Genomic DNA, 17,568 nt, shown 5'->3' on the forward strand with positions numbered 1-17,568 from the left:
TTGAGCAATATCAATTGTTTTTATTAGAGATTGAAGGTCATTTCGATTCACATTTTGCATACTGTGTTTTCTGTACATTTTGTTTCTGGTACACGTGTCATTTCCCCTTCCCAGTATAGGAAGGCAAGGACAGCTTACATGGAAATCTCTCCAAATGTCATTCTAAAGCTGACATTTTAGCCGAACAAGCAGTATGCCGTTACCCTCAGTCCCAGCTCTGTTTAGCTGCAGTGCATCCAGCTTCTACAGGTGCCATCTTCCCCAGAGGCACTCAAAAAATCCAAGGAATTTACATCCCTTGCACCTGGACCATATTTCCACCCATGCATTTATTTGTCTTATTCTCACATTTCAGTAATAATTTGCAAATGGCATGGGGGAGTAATCGAGAGAAGATGTTATTTGAAGTCCTGCTTGGTAATGTTCTACTTAGCTACTTAAATTCTGATTGCAGGATCACAATCTCTTCCTGCGTAGGTCACTGGTACCAATGTGAAACATGACCATTGGATGTTCGTCCTCTCCCAGAAAATGCTTTAAGCCACTCTATGACATCCTTGACCCAGGAAGGCAACATTACATCCTCGGATCACATATACTTCCACAGAAGTGTCTGTACCTAATTAATGCCGAATAATATTACTATTTCTGTCTTCTTTCTGGTGTCACATACATGACTGTGACTGTGACTTTTGAAGAGCCATGCCTTTACCAGCTTCCAAAATAGAAAACCAATTTGTGGGCTGGACCCCAGAGGACTGTAGCTGTCGGACTGTATTCCAATCTGTCATCTGTCTTTTCCAGAACTTATCTTGTGATTATTGGTGCAAAATAATCTCTGTTTCAGAATAAAAGTTTTTATTATGAAGAGTCTTTGATTTTGGCTAATTTCTGATGGTATATTTGCTGAATGTTGATTGTTGTTTATTCCATCTCTTTTAGTTGTCTCAGAACACAGACCTGAACAGAGATCTCAGGAGCAGAATGGTGATGAGAACAACCTACAGCAGAAGACCAAGTTGGATAGTCAGTGTGATACTGGTGAGGAAAAGCAAGTTAAAAATGCACAAAAAATGCTGGTGATGTTTTTGTGATTATTGGTTCAGTGTTCTGTGTTTCAGAATAAAAATTTTTACTGTGAAGACTCTTAGATTTTTTTTTATATAAGATTTTGGCTAATTTCTGATGATACTCTTTGCTTGCTCTGAACGCTTATTGTTCTTGACTCCATCACTCTTAGTTGTCTTGGAACACAGACTTGAACAGAGATCTCAGGGGCAGGAAGGTGATGAGGACAACCTGCAGCAGCAGGCCAAGTTGGATAATCAAAGCATCACTGATGAGGAGAAGCAAGGTAAAAATGTAGAGTAAATGCTGGTGATGTTTTTGCGGAATAATTCCTGTGTCATTTAAGCATTCAACTTTAGGCACAGCAGTCAGACACACGGTGAACTCTGTTCCTTCACCAGATGCCATGGACTCTGCCCAGCTGCAGAGAGAGGGCCCTGAATGTACTCTGAGACATTTGAAGTCTCCAATATGCAAACAGGATGAACAATTAAATGAGGAAGAAGAGGAAAATCATGTCGAAAATAGTGAGTCCATGCAGCTTAGAAGTTGAGCAATATCAATTGTTTTTATAAGAGATTGAAGGTCATTTAGATTCACGTTTTGCATACTGTGTTTTCTGTACATTTTGTTTCTGGTTCACGTATCATTTCCTGCTCCCAGTTTAGGAGGGCAAGGACAGCTTACATGGGAATCTCTCCAAATGTCATTCTAAAGCTGACATTTTAGCCGAACAAGCAGTATGCCGTTACCTTCTGTTCCAAATCATGCCTGCATCCTCAGGTTATCAAACAAGCAAAGATTTCAGTGGTGTGTGGTTAATACACAAATTTGTTAATAAGTAACATGCAGAAATGTTCTTATGTCACATTGATTTGTATAATCTCATTAATATGTTCAGGGATGCGGGTTGGGCAAAAGTGGGGTTGAAAATAACATTGGGAGGCGATACGAATGTAAAAGTGTGGTGGTATGGCAGAAGGTCATCCAAGGATCCTGAGTGGTATTATAACATGGAAAAAACAGATGAAAAGTATTCAATACCTCAACTATTATCCTTGCCTGCATGGATAATTTCCATTGCTTTTTTTTTCCAAAACAGCCCTAATTCTCCTTTTACTACACTCTTACTATTTGTGTGTCTATCAAAGCCAGTATGATTACCCTTGAAGTTGGCCACCAATCTTTCTCATCGTGGTGAGAATCTTTAACACTGCTGTCATCAGAACCACTTTTTGATCACAGCCTGTACACACTTTCAGCGATACATTGTTCGATGGACTGTCTGTCAGATTAGATTCCAATTTGTCATCATTCTTTTCCAGAACCTATTTTGTGATTATGAATGTAAAGTATTCTGTGTTTCATAACTATAAAGAATCTTTACCTTTGAGTGTTTGGATAATTTCTGATCAGATCTGATCAGATACTTTTTGCTTGGTCTAATTGCTGATTGTTCTTCACTACCTCACTTCTGTTTGTCACAGGACTCAGACCTGAACAGAGCTCTGAAGCACAAGAAGGTAACGAGCCAAACCTGCAGCAGCAGGCCAAGTTGGATAATCAAAGTCACACTGATGAGGAAAATCAAGGTTACAGTTGTCAGAAAATGCAATGTTTTGGAGAAATAATCCCCATGTTCGATAGTGTTTTTACACAAAAGCAGTCAGATATACGTGATACACTCTCACTGTTCCCTCACCTGCCCAGTAGAACAATAAGGGCTTTGAATGTACTCTGATATATTTGTCCATTTTATTTAATGGTTGACAGTTTGGAGGAAACGTCACTCTGCTCTCAGTCCAGACTCACCCTGACCCTTCACATAACTGAAGAGATGTTCACATTTTCTTACATAGTACTGATCATACAATCTGACTGAAAACTTTCAATATGATCCAGTTTAACCACTCATCATGCATAGAAGGATGCAAATATTATGTTTGGAAGGCGACTATTTGGCCCATCATGTCTGCATAGGCTCTCTAAATCATTATTTTGAGTCAGTGAGATTCTTGAGCTTTTTTGTATCCTTGCTCATTGGTTCTATTTAAATAATCCTTTAATATCCTCTTCAATGTCTCAATTGTAACTGCCTCCACCATACTTCCATTGCAGTATATTTCACACCCAAAACATTTAATGTGTGATTAAGTTTTTCTCACATCACATTTGTTTCTTTTGCAAAACAATTTAAATCTGTTCTCTCTTGCTCTTTGTGCTCTTACAAGCCTGGGCAGTTCCTCTCTGTCCACTTACAATTTTGAAGACTGGATCAGATCTCCTGTTAGCTTTCTCCTCTCCAAAACTCTCCAATCTACCCTCATAATTAGATTCACTCATTCTTGGAACTGTTGTTGTACATCTCAGTGCAAAAGCGATCACACCCTTTGTACAGATTGGCACCCAGAAGGGTAACATAATACTCAGCTGAGGTCTATCAAAAGTTTTACATAAGTTCAACACGATAGCCTTGCTCTTGTACTTTATGCCCTTGTAAATTAAGCCCAGAATATTCCTGTGCTTCCTAAACTGCTCTCCTCCAGTTTGGCCACCTTCAATGATATATACACCCAGGACGCTCTACTCGTGCGCCGCCCCACAACCCCCCCACCCCCCAGCCTTTAGAATTTTACCTCTTCAATGTTGTAATTTTATATCATCGGTCCATGTTCATGCTACAGTAACACATCAGCTCACACATCTCTACATTGAACTTCACCTGCCACCTATCCACCCACACCACCAAATTGTCGCTGTTCTTTTTGATATTGTACACAGTCTTCCTAATAGTTTACAATGCTTCCAAGTTTTGTATCATCTGCCAACTATGAAATTCCCACTGGAGTGGGAAACTCTAATACAACCCTTCTTCAAACTTGAGAAACATCCATTCAGCATTACTCTTTGTTTCTTAATGCTCAGGCAGACTTTTTTAATCTAATGTGCCCTTTATCCCATAATCTGTGTTGTCTCTTTCAAGACCGGTGCATGACACTGTTTCGAATTCTTTCATGAAGGTTCATGAACACCACCTCAACAGCATTACCCTAATTGATTGATTAATTCTGTAACCTATTTAATTGGTTCCAACAAGTTAGTTAAATAAAACATCCCCGATAGAAATCTGTGTTGGTTCTTCCTTATCAACATCTGAACCTTTTGTATTTTTTTCAGTCCTTAATTGCATTTTCAAATGTGATATCTGTCATAAGCAAATTTGATTGTTTTTTTTAGCTTGTATCTCCTTTGTCATGAGCAAGTTCTGAATTTTTTTTGTCCACTCTTTGCTTTTAGATGGAATATGCTATGATTGTATCTGAACCATCTCCTCTTTTAAGATAGCTGATTCTGCAACTCCATTTTTTTCCTCCCAATCTTTCTTTCCATTCTATCTGGCCCACTTCTGTGTTGCCCCATTTAAGTCAGTTCTGCACTGATTTGATCCTTCTTACTCTAGATTGACCATTGTCATTCTCCTACATCTTGTGAAACCTTACAATGATCACTGTTTTCTAAATGATCTCCACTGACACTTGATCCACTTGGCCTACCTCATTCCTGTGAGTCGTGCATCCTTCCTTTTTGAACTGGATCCATATTGTGTAGGAAATTCTTCTGGACACAATCAAGGATGCTTGCCACTTGATTCCCCTTACATTACCAGTCTATATTTGGGGAATTAAAGTTCCACATTACAAATCATCCATAACAATGGCATGTCATGGTGACTTTCCTGCAGATTTCTTCCTGTGCATCCTTTCCACAAGGTTAGTGGTCTATAGATTACACTCAGCAATATAGTTTTTATTCCTTACCTCTAAATTGATTCTGTCAGTGATCATTTTAGGATATCTCTCTTTCTTCAAAGTTGCAATAATCTCCTTAACCAATCCTGCCAGCCCTTCTTGCTTCCTTCCCAATATTTTCCAGACATATTATACTCAGAAATAATGAACACCTTATGGTACTGTTCCTTCAGCCAGATTTAGGTTTTGCACACCCTTGCCCAACAGCACTAGCAAAACGCCTGCAAGGACCTCAGTCCAAGCTATATTCAGTTGCAACCCATTCAGTTAATTTAGGTGCCATCTTCCCCAGAGACAATCCCAATGTGCGAGGAATCTAAATCCCTCGATCCTGCACCATCTTTGCACCCACATTTATCTGCCTTAGCCTCATATTTCATATCTCATATTTGCACACATCACTGGTAATAATCTGGCAAAGACTTCATTTGAGGTGGTGCTTACTACGTTTCCAACCAATGACCTAAATTCTGAGTGCAGGACCACACTCGCTTCCTGCCCAGGTCAATTATACCATTGTAGACTATGGCCTCTGGCTATTCATCCTAATCCTAAAGAATGCTGTACAGCAGCGTTGTGACATCCTTGATCATGGGAGGCAACATTGTCATAGAGTCATGTCTGCAATGTTGCCAAACACCTTATGTTGCCAAACAACCCCAATTACTATTGCTCTTCCCTTCCTCTTCCTCAAACCACACATAAGATCATGACTGCAGTCCATATTGAAGAACCAACACCTTCATTAGCTTCCAAAATGGAAAACCAATTTGTGAGTAGGATCCAAAGGACTCTTGCTATATTCTGCCTTTTTCTGTTGTACTGCCTGGCAGTCACACACTTACTTTCGGCTACCTGATCCTTGATCTGCGATATGACCACCTCTCTGAACATGCTATCCAACTAATTCTCCATCTCCTGAATATATTACAATAACTCCAGCTGGTGGTCGAGCTCAAAAACCCTTCTTAGTTCTTTCTTTGCAGAGTTTTCTACCTCTTGGAAGCAGTAAAGTTGCAGTTGTTTGTCACCCGCAGGTTGAAAGCGAAGGATATCATATCCAGAATGTCTTTGGTATGATTCTTTCTAACTGCTAATCACCTCTTTCTCTTAATCTGCAGGTGAAACATGTGAGAGGATATTATTATCAAATGTGCAATTTCCAGTGTGCGGACAGGATGGACAATTACATCAGGATAAAGCAAAAATTCATGTTGAAAATGGTGAGGCAATGCAGATTAGTGTTTCAGTAATATCTATCATCTTGGACAAGTGATTGACGATTATTTACATTCAGGTTTTGCCTGAGATGTCTTATGTATACACTTTGTTCTTGCTACATGTACAGTTTGCTCTTACCAGTATGAGAAAGCAGAGGCACAATTTACCTAGAAGCCTGTCCAAGTAGAGATTTAAAAAAGACATAAAAGGCAAATTTTTTACGAGGGTGAAATGAACTTCCGAGAAAGTGGTGGATGCAGGTACAATTACAACATTTAAAAGACATTTGGATAGATACATGAATAGGAAAGGCTTGGAGGATTATGAGCCAGGAGCAGGCAAGTGGGACTAGTTTAGTTTGGGATTATGTACTGCATTGGACTGAAGAATCTGTTTCTATGCAGTATGACTCTAAGTGTCCGTCTAAAGCTGCTGTTTTAGCCAAGCAGGTTGTTAGCTGTTACCTCCTGTTCCACGTTATCCCAGCATCCCCAGACTACCAGACAGAAAGACAACAATTTCATTGGTGACTGGATTGATGCACAAATTTCTTAACAAGATGCACAAAGTGCTCGTGGGGGATGTTCAGGGCTACATGCCAGGCAAAATGTGGGGTTGCACATAGCATTGAGAGGTGATAACAATATAAAAGAGACATGGAGTTGTAGTATTCGTCCAAGAATCCTGTTCAGCACTAAAACATGAAATTATACAGAGAATGGTGTAAATGTCGAATCTCACTGCTTAAAGTTCATAATACTACAGTTGTCTTGAAAGTGGAATATGGACTAGCGAGTGGGAAAAGGGACTGTGAAGATCATATTGAGAAATTGCAGTCTCAATACCTGGGAAAAGTTGAATATTGATTGATTGATTGTAGAGTAATCCAAAATATCACCTGAATTGACACTTTCAAGTCTGAGAGACATGATGCAGATACGCAGTGAGACAGCAAGATCCAGCTTTATTAGCATCTGTGGTGTAGTAAACCCAATTGCATTTTCAGCCTAAATTTTTTTAAAAAATTCATTTGTGGGATGTGGGCAATGCTGGCTGGCCAACATTTATTGCCCATTCCTGGTTGTCCTCAAGAAGATGGTCGTGACCTGTCATCTTGAACCGCTGCACACTACCTCCTGTTACTTTGTCCTGGATGGTGTCAAGCTTCTTGAGTGTTGTTGGAGCTGTAGCCATTCAGGCAAGAGGGAGTATTCCTTATCAGTTCTGACTTGTGCCTTGTAGATGATGGCCAGGCTTTGGGAGCTGACTTGTCTTATAACCACTGTGTATACTTGTCAGTCCAAGTTTGGATATTGTCCAGATTTGTTGCATTTGAACAAGGACTGCTTGAGTATCTGAGGAGTCGTGAATGGTGCTGAACATTGTGCAATCATCAGTGAACATCCCCACTTCTGACCTTATGATGGAGGGAAGGTCATTGATGAAGCAGCTAAGTATAACTCCAACCAGTAGAATTTTACCCCAATACCCATTGATTTCAGTTTTGCTTGAGCTCCTTGATGCCACGCTTGGTCGAATGCAGCCTTGATGTTGAGAGCTGTCACTCTCAACTCGCCTCTGGAATTCAGCTCTTTTGTCTATATTTGAACCAAGGTTGTAATAAAGTAAGGAGCTGAATTTGGGTGTCACTGGTTATTGCTGAGCAGATGCTGCTTGATAGCACGATTGATGAAACCTTCCATCATTTTATTGATAATCGAGAGTAGATTGATAGGACAGTAATTGGCTGGATTGGATTTGTCCTTTTTATGTACAGGACATACCTGGGCAATTTTACACACTATCGGGTAGATACCAGTTAAGTAACTGTGCTGGAAGAGCTTGTCTAAGGATGCGGCAGGTTCTGGAGCACAAGTCTTTAGTACAATTGCCAGAATGTTGTCAGGGCCCAAAGCTTTTGCAGTATCCAGTGCGTCCAACCATTTATTGATATCACATGGAGTGAATCAAATTCGCTGAAGATTGGTATCTGTTATGCTGCGCACCACTGGAGGATAGTGAGATGAATAATTCACTTGTCAAACTTCCAGCTGACGTTTGCAGTGAATGCTTCAGTCTTATCTTTTGCACTGATATGTTAGGCTCTTCCATCATTGAGGCTGGGGATACTTGCAGAGTGTGGTCCTCAGATGAGTTCTTTAATTGTGCACTACCATTTTTAAGTGGATGTGGCAGGAATGCAGAGCTTAGATCTGATCCGTTGGTTGTGGATTGCTTAGCTCTGTGTATCCTTTGCTCTTTTGGCACACAAGTAGTCCTGTTGGTAGCTTCACCAGGTTGACCATTTCATTTTAAGGTATGCCTGGTGCTGTTCCTGGCATGCCCACCTGAACTCTCCATTAAACCAAGGTAGATCCTCTGGCTTGATGGTAATGGTTGGGTGGGGGATATGCTGGGCCATGAGGTCACAGATTGTGCTGGAATACAGTTCTACTTTTGATGACCCACAGCACCTCATGGATTCCCAGTCTTGAGTTGGTAGATCTGCTCAAAGAAAGTGAGGACTGCAGATGCTGGAGATCAGGGTCAAAAATTGTAGTGCTGGAAAAGCACAGCCAATCAGACAGCATCCGAGTAGCAGGACAGTTTGCATTTCGAACATAAGTTCTTCATCAGGAATGTGGATGGGCCCCAAGGGGGAGGGGTGGGGCTGGGGCTGGGGGAAAGGTAGCTTGGAATGTGATAGGCAGATGAAGATGGGGGTGGTGATGGGTCAGAGCAGATGGTGTCTGACCTGTCCATCTTCCTTCTCACCTACTCACTCCATACTCTGCTCCAACTTATCACCATCACTCCCCACCTTCATCTATCGCATTCCCAGCTACTTTGCCGCACCCCCCCCCACCTCAGCCCCAACACCCATTTACCTTTCAGCCCCTTGCCCCCCCCCCCCCCCCCATTCCTGATGAAGAGTTTATGTTTGAAATGTTGACTCTCCTGCTTCTCAGATGCTGCCTGACCAGCTTTGCTTTTCCAGCTCGACACTTTTAGTTCTTTTTGAAGCTGTCCCATTTAATACAGTGGTCGTGCCACACAACACAATGGAGGTTATTCTCAATGTGAAGGTGGGACTTTGTTTCCACAGGATTGTGTGGTGGTCACTGTTACCAATACTGTCACAGACAGATGCATCTGCAGTCAGCAGATTGGTAAGAATGAAGTCGAGTATGTATTTCCTGCTGTTTGGTTTCCTCAGCACCTGCTGCTGACCCAGTCTAGCAGCTGTGTCCTTTAGAATCTGACTAGCTTAATTAGTAATGTTGCTGCTGAGACACTGGACATTGAAATCCCCCATCCATAGTACATTTGTGCCCTTGCCACCCTCAGTGCTTCCTCCAAGTGTTGTTTAGTATGGACGTGTACTGATTCATCAGCCGAGAGACGACTGTATGTGGTAATCAGCAAGTTTCCTTGCCCATGTTTAACCTGAAGCCATAAGACTTCAGGGGTCTGGCATCAATGTTGAGAACTCCCAGGGTAACACTCTCTCAAGTATTGTCACTCTGCTGCAACCATTGCTGAGTCTGTCGAGATGGTGGGAGGACATATCCAGGGATGGGGTTATAGTGGTGTCTTGGACATTTTCTGTAAGCTATGATTCTGTGAGTATGACTATGTCAGGCTGTTGTTTGACTAGTCTGTGTGACAGCTCTTCTAATTTTGGCATGAGCCCCCAGATGTTAGTGAGAAGGACTTTGCAGGGGTGACAGGGCTGTTTCTGCCATTGTCTTTTCCGGTGCCTGGGTCAATCCCAGGTGATCCTTTTGGTTTAATTTCTTCGAGACATTTTAGCTATTGATACAACTGAATGACTTGCTAGACTATTTTAGAGGGCAATTGAGAGTGAACCACATTGTTATGGGTCTGGTGTCACATGTAAATCCTTCCCTGAAGGTCACTAATGAACAAAAGAAAAAGTGCGCAAAAGGAATAGGGAAACGGAAAAATAAAATTTAAACAAAAAGAAAGAATTAATAGTTTATTACTACAGTGCATTTTTGAGCGATGTTTGCCATACTTGGAACATTGTGTGCAGTTCTGTTCACCATATTTATAAAAAGGGTAACAAGGCACTCAATGTGGTGCAAGAATGATTTCGAGTGAGGGAATCAGAACTGTGCGGTATTCCATTCAAGAAAGAATGAGCAGACTGTTTTTATTCTGTGGAAAAGAGGTTAGAAGTCTTGCAAATAATGAAAGATTGTCAAGGATTATATAGAGAAAATGTTTCCATTGTGGGCAAGAGTTCGACAGATAAAAAGAGGTTCAAATGGAACATAAGTGATAGAATAAACTGGTTAGGCCATATTCCCATTTTCTGTGGTATATGTTCAATAAAAACTAATTTTTAATTGCATTCCCTAGCTCTAAGTCTCTCTTTCTCACTGTCTTGTCAATGTCAAACTTAAGCCCAGACTACATGCAAGTATGGAATCAATTCTTTGGATCATCTTAGACTTTCCGAGCCTCCTGATTTTATACTACTACCAATAATATTGCTTTACTGTCTGCTTCATCTTTGTAGCTTAATCATGATAATTTTTCTAGTATTATGATGCCTGCTCTTATATGAAGATTTGTTTGTGCCACTGCATATTTATTTGACATTACTGTGCAAACATTAATCTTGGTACCTGCATATTAATAAAACTTTTCTCTATCCCTGAAGGGCAATGGTCCATTTGCTTGGCAGCAGTTCTGTTGGTTCCAGTCGCCTGTATCTTGTTGAATTTTCTGAATCAGCAAGAGTCTGAAGTTGTGAAAAATAAGCTCGACATATTCTTACAGAATTTTGACAAAGTGCAGAAGAGTTTTCCAAATCAAGATGAACAGATATGGAAAAAAAGCAGGATAATGTTGCAGAAACATATTAACATGACTGTCCATTCTGAGCCATCCATTTTAATGTTTGCAGCTGCTTGGAATGCAAATGAAACCATGCATTGCCTCACAGACAGAATCGCTGAAGCTTATGCTTCAGCTTTCAATTCCAAGTTTCTGAAAATTGAGGGATCTAGTAAAAAGTTTTTAAACAGCGATAAAGTGAAGCTAGATCTAGATAACCAACTAACTTCTTGGTTTGGTGCGGGTAGCAAGTCAGCTGTTATTCATCACTTCCAGGATCTGCCACCTCCATCTACCCTTCTATTCTACAAATATTGTGATCATGAAAATGCAGCCTTCAAGGATGTATCCCTCTTAATCACAGTTTTAGTGGATGAGGAAAAATTAGACCCAAATTTAAGCTTCAGTCTTCTGGAGGAAAGAGTATATGATTTTCTTGTGACAAAATTTTCCATCTCCAGTCAGACTGGGCAATATAATAACCTGGATATTGACAAATTCAGTGGATTGTGGAGTCGAATTGCACACGCCATATTACCCGTCCTACCTGAAAAAGATATTGAAAAGAATGGCTGCAAACATCAGTGAACATTCTGAGGAGACATCACAAAATTTGCACTGAATTTTATCAAAGAAACAAATTATATGCACAGAGAAGTCCTAAGTCCTGAAAAGGAAATATATTTTTTAAATTAATTACCGAGTATTCAATCTTGTGAATTTTGCTAAAGGATCTCTTCTGAAATTTTAAAGTTTTTTGAGTCATATGTTGACTGGCTTTCTGTAATGTTCCACATTTTCTGTTTTTATTTCAGGCTTCCCGTGTTAATTTATAGCTTTCTTCAATTATCACAAATAAATTAATCTCCTGGAAGCTAGAAAATGATATTGCCACTGAATAAATGATGATGGTTTGGACTTTGCTATGGAAGCTTAATTATATTTGCTATTGTATAATCTGTATCTGAATAAAGAAGCTGAATGTCAACATGGTCACAGAAATAGTTGTGAAAATATACTGCAACATCGAGTAAAAAATGCAAATTTGCTGAGCATGGGAATGTTTTGATGATTATAGATGGATATTTCTCAAATTGAAATTGAGTTTGAATTTAACATGGAATTTTAAAAACTGAATATGTGTTAGTTAACATATTGTCTGCTGATCAATTGAGTGAGTGCATGAATAGATAACTAGTATGCTAATCAGTACGGTCTGAACTTTCTAACTTTCAACTAATTTTATGGTGCTAAGTTTGCCATGGCTCATGGTGACTTTTCTGATGTAATCTTCCAGTCTTTAATCACATATCTGGGCCCTGTGCAATCATGCGGCAGGAGAAGCAGAAGTGATTGTTGCTGCCAGAGTCTTTTGATGTTCACACCATATTAAAGCCTACCTGCACACCATTGCCAGTGCTGTGAACAAGCCAGGAACTACCATTCATATTGGCGTCTTACATTATCTTCAAGGAAATTACCTAGAAAGGCAAGCTATCTCCTCAGTTCACCAACACGTACCTGAAGGTGCTGGTGGACAGGATGGTGGAGAGGACTGCTGTGTTGTATCTTGTTGATTGCCATAGGAGGCCACACCACTAGTCACAGCCAGCCTGGACCTAGATTGTAGCTCAGGTCAGTGTAGTATGCCAGTGAATTGCAAATCACAACAGTTTAGAAAGAAGCTGAATTATCTTCATGACACTAAAAGGGTAAGTGTCACCATCTTCTCTCTGCTATCTTACACTCACAGGGCTATCACTCATTTATGATTCTGCCATTACACATGCCTCTCAACAAGTCTCATGGACTACAATTTACTCTACTGCATGCATTGTATCCACTATCAACTATTCCACCACCTCATCCTTCCAGATTATGGATGCTTCTGCCTTTTGAGTTTCATATTCACTCACTGGCAAAACTTGACATCACAGCTAACTTCTTCCATTCATCTCCATCAAACTCAGTCCCTCCTTTTGTCTCTCTGCAGGAAAAGCTGTCTCACAACGGAGCAGAATTGGGCAAGTCTGCTGAGGAATGGTAGATACAAGGTTCCTAATGGCACATGAGGAAACATTCTCAGATTTCATGAGAGAAGAGTGCAACTAACCCACGAAGCTCCACTGTGATGTGCTGCACTGCATTGCTCTATTGTTTCCATCATTGCTCTACTGTTTCCATCATTAATTCATTCTGAAGTTGCACAGTGCTTCTCTGTCTTACACTTAGTTCCATCTCTTCACTGCAATCACAAGCATCACCCAGCAAAACATAGGTAAGAGATTACTGATAGAGACTATCAGGTAAATCTACACTTCTGAGGAGGAAGCCACCTAGCCGTCAGAGGATGCATTGACAAGGTTTCACGTACAATCTCCACCAGCTGAGGGACTTTCACTTTGGTGGGTTCTCTTTCTAGATTAGACTCAGAAGCACAATCTGGTGAGTACATTACTAAGACATCTCAATAACTGGTCAAGGAAGAAACAGCCTGACACCTGTTCAGTCTCAAGCAGAAGATGATTCCATGGCCTTGGCTATTAATGACCTTATCAAAATACACAGGCACAAGAACAGCAATCTGATTTGTCAGAAACAATCAGTAACCTGGATTGAAGGATGAACGAAGCCATCGAGATTATCAGTCCTCTGTTGGCTCAGGTATGCACGTGTCTGTCTGTCTTCATGGAGAGACTGATGACTGACAATGGAAAGCTAGTCTAGCTCATTGCCAGCTATGTGCATATCCATGCACTTCAATGTGATAGCCTTCAATGCCAGTGCAACAAGGGACATTGATCTCACTCCAGGTCCCCCTTCTTTGTCTTATTGGCAAGAAATAAAAGTGATTTTAAGAGAGGTGCACAGGTTATATCTTAAGTTTCAGCAGAATAGTCAGAGATAAAAGACATATTAAAAACCATTAAGGAACATATTTGGTGGGATGACATCTGGAATTGGGGAGTAATTTTCATAAGGCCACTTGTGTTTGTGTTATCTCACATCTTGATTTTGTTTCGTATACTTGGATATATTTTATTATGATTTGATATTGGTGTCAGCAACAAATGCAGCAGCTGAAAAAGAATTAGCTCAGTTAATGTGTGATAATCTTAAAATTTCAACAAGTGTAGCACAGTGCAATTTCATATTAATAGCTTATTTTCTTTATTGGCATACTGGCCAAATTTACTACTGTTCATCATATTAAAAAAAAATGAACAAATAGAAGGGATGGTGACACTTCAGAACTTTAATAAGTTTTCAGGAACTAAAAGAATTGGCAAAACTTTTTCTGAATAAACTGTTTCCTATGATAAAAGGAGAAGGACAAACTGTTATAAAGGAATTGAAAGCAATTAAGCATCCCTGGGAATAAGAAGTCAAAGCAACATAAACAAGTTGTTTCCTGGGAGAGGAGGTAACAATTGTTTGGTAACTAGCTGCTTTATGATAATTAGGCAATTAAGATTGCATGCAGAAGGATTTAAGGAGTTCTGTGTTTTCACAAGACAGCTAGTGAAAAAAGAGAACCTATGCCTGATAAGAAAGCAAGCTATAGACTTGGTGACTCCAGAAGTATCATAAATAATGTCACATACCAGGAGCTGAATTGAAGAATTCAACTTTAGAATTCTTTGGCAGCAGAACTACAGAGAATCACACTGCACGAGGATCGATCCCTGGACGTACCCAGAAACAGACACTTGGTTTGAATTGTATCTAAATTCTGCTTTTAGAGTGTAGGTTTGCTCGTTGAGCTGTAGGTTTGATATCCAGACGTTTCATGACCTGGCCTGGTCACATCATCAGTCGCCACTGATGTTACCTAGCCAGGTAATGAAACGTCTGGATATCAAACCTACAGCTCAGCGAGCAAACCTACACCCTAAACCTCAACCTGAGCTACAAACCTTGCAAAAATTCTACTTTTAATTGAGTAGTAGCTAAATTGGGCTGTGAGGCTTAACATCCTTAGTTGAGGGGTCTTATTTTGGTTGTGACATTCAATAAAGTTTAAATAATTGTTTCACTATTTGCTTGCCTGTGGTGTTCCTTAATAAGTGGCTGAATTAAAGGTAGCTTGTGATAATTTACAAATAACTGAAGTTGGCAAACTGGATTTGAAACTGGTTTGTGAGTAGGGGGCAAAGGGTGATGGGGGTGCTTTTGTGATTGGAAGCTTGTGATGACTGGTGTACCACAAGGATTGGTGCCGGGATGCTTGCTGTTTGTTATGGATATTACCACTTGGATATAAATGGTGAAGGTATAATTAGTAAGTTTGTAGATGACTTAAAAATTGGTGGTGTTGTTGAGCATAGTCTCCGTTTTCATTGTGTGAATTGCTACATTTTGTAATATCTAATAAGAGAAGGATATACACAATGAATGGTAGTTTCTTAGAGTACTGAGGAACAAAGGGACCTTGGTGTACAAGTCCATAGATCCCTGAAATTCTCAGCAAAGGTAGACATGATGAAGAAGCCATACAGGATGTTTATCTTCATTAATTGGGGCAAAGAAAGTAGGAATAAGGAAGTCTTGTAATAGTCTTTATAAAACATAGGTTAGCTACAGAATGCAAGACTGTATGTAATTCTGATTGCCACGATATTGGAAGGTAGTTAATACAATTGAAGAAGGATAGTAGGGGTAAACTAGGCAATTACAGATCAGTGAGTCCCATATCAGTGGCAGGGAAACTACTGGAGAAAATTCTTAAGGAAAGGATTAATCTGCACTTGTTAAGGTAAAGTTTGATCTTGGATAGTCAACATAGTTTTACTAGAGGGAAGTCATATCTGACATGATCTTGTGATGATGAGGAGAGAAGGAAGCCTAGAGTTCAGGGGAGACTCCCATCTTCCTTCCAAACCAGTCAGGAAGGGGGAATAGTTCAACAATTTTCAAGCACAAACTTTCCCACTTCATTTAGTGCCTTTTTGTTTTTTTTGCTGTTTAATATGTCCTACCTCCAACGATAACACAAGGCCCTTTTTGTCTATTACGCTTTCGACCTCTCCTCGTTCTGACGAAAAAAAAATCTCCAACTACCTGAAACTTCGTTGGTCTCATTATTTGTAGCTTTATTTTCTGCTCACATTCGGTCCAAGGCAAAAAAAGGTGTGTTATTGCCTCTCGCGGTCTTGGGTCCTGCATAGCTTAATGTTTCAATCACTTCTAAGAGTTTGGGAGTCTGCCTGCTAACGTGGAATCTTTCTAGAAGGTTCGATCTGACATTTGCCTGAGTTCAGGCTCGGGCACTGCTCACAGTGAAATGGACCTAGATGCGTCTTTTTAATTCTTTTCAAATCTATCATCGCACACAAATAGACTAGTAGTTTTCATCGGGTCATATGGCTTGAGGACGACAATTTTGGCCGGCGGTCCGTTTAACGGTTCTCAGAACTTGCAGCTCGCGGCGTCAATTCAAATATTTGAATACTAACGGTCAACTATTGTTTTTTTTTTCCCCCCATGGAAGAGGAGCGCGACCATCTCCCCAGCGACTGCTAAAATTAGTGAGAGGAGAATACCAGCGCTGAAGGGGGCGGGAAATCAAGGCGGACCGATTTTACATTTTGAGCGCCAGCCAACACGGCCCACCTTCAAGAAGGTGGGGAAATTTATCCGACCGGAAATAAGGGCCGCCCCACAGTAAGTGACAAGCGGAAGTTATGATTGCCCCGCAATGAGTCCGTCCGGAATTGGATCCGGGTAGGGGTGTATGCCTCGTATGGTGTCCGGTAGGAAACGTTAACAGCGGGGAGAGATCGGCGGGGGGAGGGTTCTTCGCCGGGCTAGAACGACAGCGAAAGAGTCCGAAATGAGCGTGCGATTGACGAGAAGCGCCAACTCCCGACCCAAGGAGTTAAAAGGTAAGAAACTAGAGGCGGGAGTGGGAGAAAGTTAAGGGAATCTGTATACTGAGTATTCTTTTTTTAATTGGTTAAGCGAGATCGTGTGAGTTTTAACTGTGGGGGTGGGGGGGGAAGGTGGATTTGCTCAGTCTGAGAATGGAAACCGAAAACGATTCAAACCTGATTCCTTTTGTAAACATCAGTTTATAAACTCCAGAGATGCTTCCCGCTGGTCCAAGTTAACGAGGTTGAGATTATTTCACGACTGCTGAGTAAATTGGGTGGAGAGTAACTGGGTTCCTGAGGGTGCGCTACCACAAGTGTCTTTTTAAAAAAATGCTACAGTACTTCCTTTTTTCATCCTCTCTCCCAAGACGGTGGCTGCCTGGAGCCGAGATTGGCTATCATCTGGCAATGGTCATTAGTGTGACTTTAAATACAGACTAGAGCTCTGCTAAAATTGAAACAGATTATCGCAGCTGGAGGAGATTACTGCGCCAAAGCTGCTATGACAGGGCAACTAGGTGACATTTTTAACCTCCACAGTGTCATTTATTTCCAAATACTGTGATTTTTTTTTAAAAAAACACTGTGTAAATATTGGATTAAAAACAGTCTTGCATTGAAATTATTTGATTTTGTTTTGCCTTGCTTACATAATTGCTAAATAGAAGTTGATGTTTGCAAACCCTGGACAGAAAACCATCTTTTTCTTTCTTCTGATTTGTGCTGGGTCC

The 17,568-nt window shown here is 40.5% G+C and overlaps 2 protein-coding genes and 1 long non-coding RNA gene across 12 annotated transcripts in view; 2 read left to right on the forward strand and 1 right to left on the reverse strand.

The window, feature by feature from the left end:
• The window catches only part of LOC140479615 (uncharacterized), a 42,053-nt gene extending 30,101 nt beyond the window's left edge, over positions 1-11,952 (forward strand). For 6 of the 9 annotated variants that reach the window (XM_072573483.1, XM_072573481.1, XM_072573484.1 and 3 more), the window contains 6 exons: positions 943-1,041; positions 1,241-1,354; positions 1,470-1,595; positions 2,556-2,660; positions 5,999-6,100; positions 10,789-11,952. In XM_072573483.1, coding sequence (XP_072429584.1) covers positions 943-1,041; positions 1,241-1,354; positions 1,470-1,595; positions 2,556-2,660; positions 5,999-6,100; positions 10,789-11,552 — 1,310 coding nt within the window. In that variant the 3' untranslated portion in view covers positions 11,553-11,952. The remainder of the gene's footprint in view (positions 1-942; positions 1,042-1,240; positions 1,355-1,469; positions 1,596-2,555; positions 2,661-5,998; positions 6,101-10,788) is intronic. The other 3 variants (XM_072573478.1, XM_072573480.1, XM_072573482.1) reach the window with 3 other exon arrangements.
• LOC140479621 (uncharacterized) lies at positions 1-17,244 on the reverse strand. The gene is made up of 2 exons (XR_011961087.1): positions 17,012-17,244; positions 1-1,001 (listed from the first exon to the last, which is right to left on the reverse strand). It is a non-coding gene; the product is annotated as an uncharacterized lncRNA (long non-coding RNA).
• The window catches only part of LOC140479617 (torsin-1A-interacting protein 1-like), a 40,338-nt gene continuing 39,460 nt past the window's right edge, over positions 16,691-17,568 (forward strand). The window contains exon 1 of one of the 2 annotated variants that reach the window (XM_072573486.1): positions 16,691-16,849. In XM_072573486.1, coding sequence (XP_072429587.1) covers positions 16,798-16,849 — 52 coding nt within the window. In that variant the 5' untranslated portion in view covers positions 16,691-16,797. The remainder of the gene's footprint in view (positions 16,850-17,568) is intronic. The other variant, XM_072573485.1, reaches the window with a different exon arrangement.

Source organism: Chiloscyllium punctatum, chromosome 7, assembly GCF_047496795.1.
Source record: "Chiloscyllium punctatum isolate Juve2018m chromosome 7, sChiPun1.3, whole genome shotgun sequence".
Taxonomy (NCBI): Eukaryota; Metazoa; Chordata; class Chondrichthyes; order Orectolobiformes; family Hemiscylliidae; genus Chiloscyllium; species Chiloscyllium punctatum.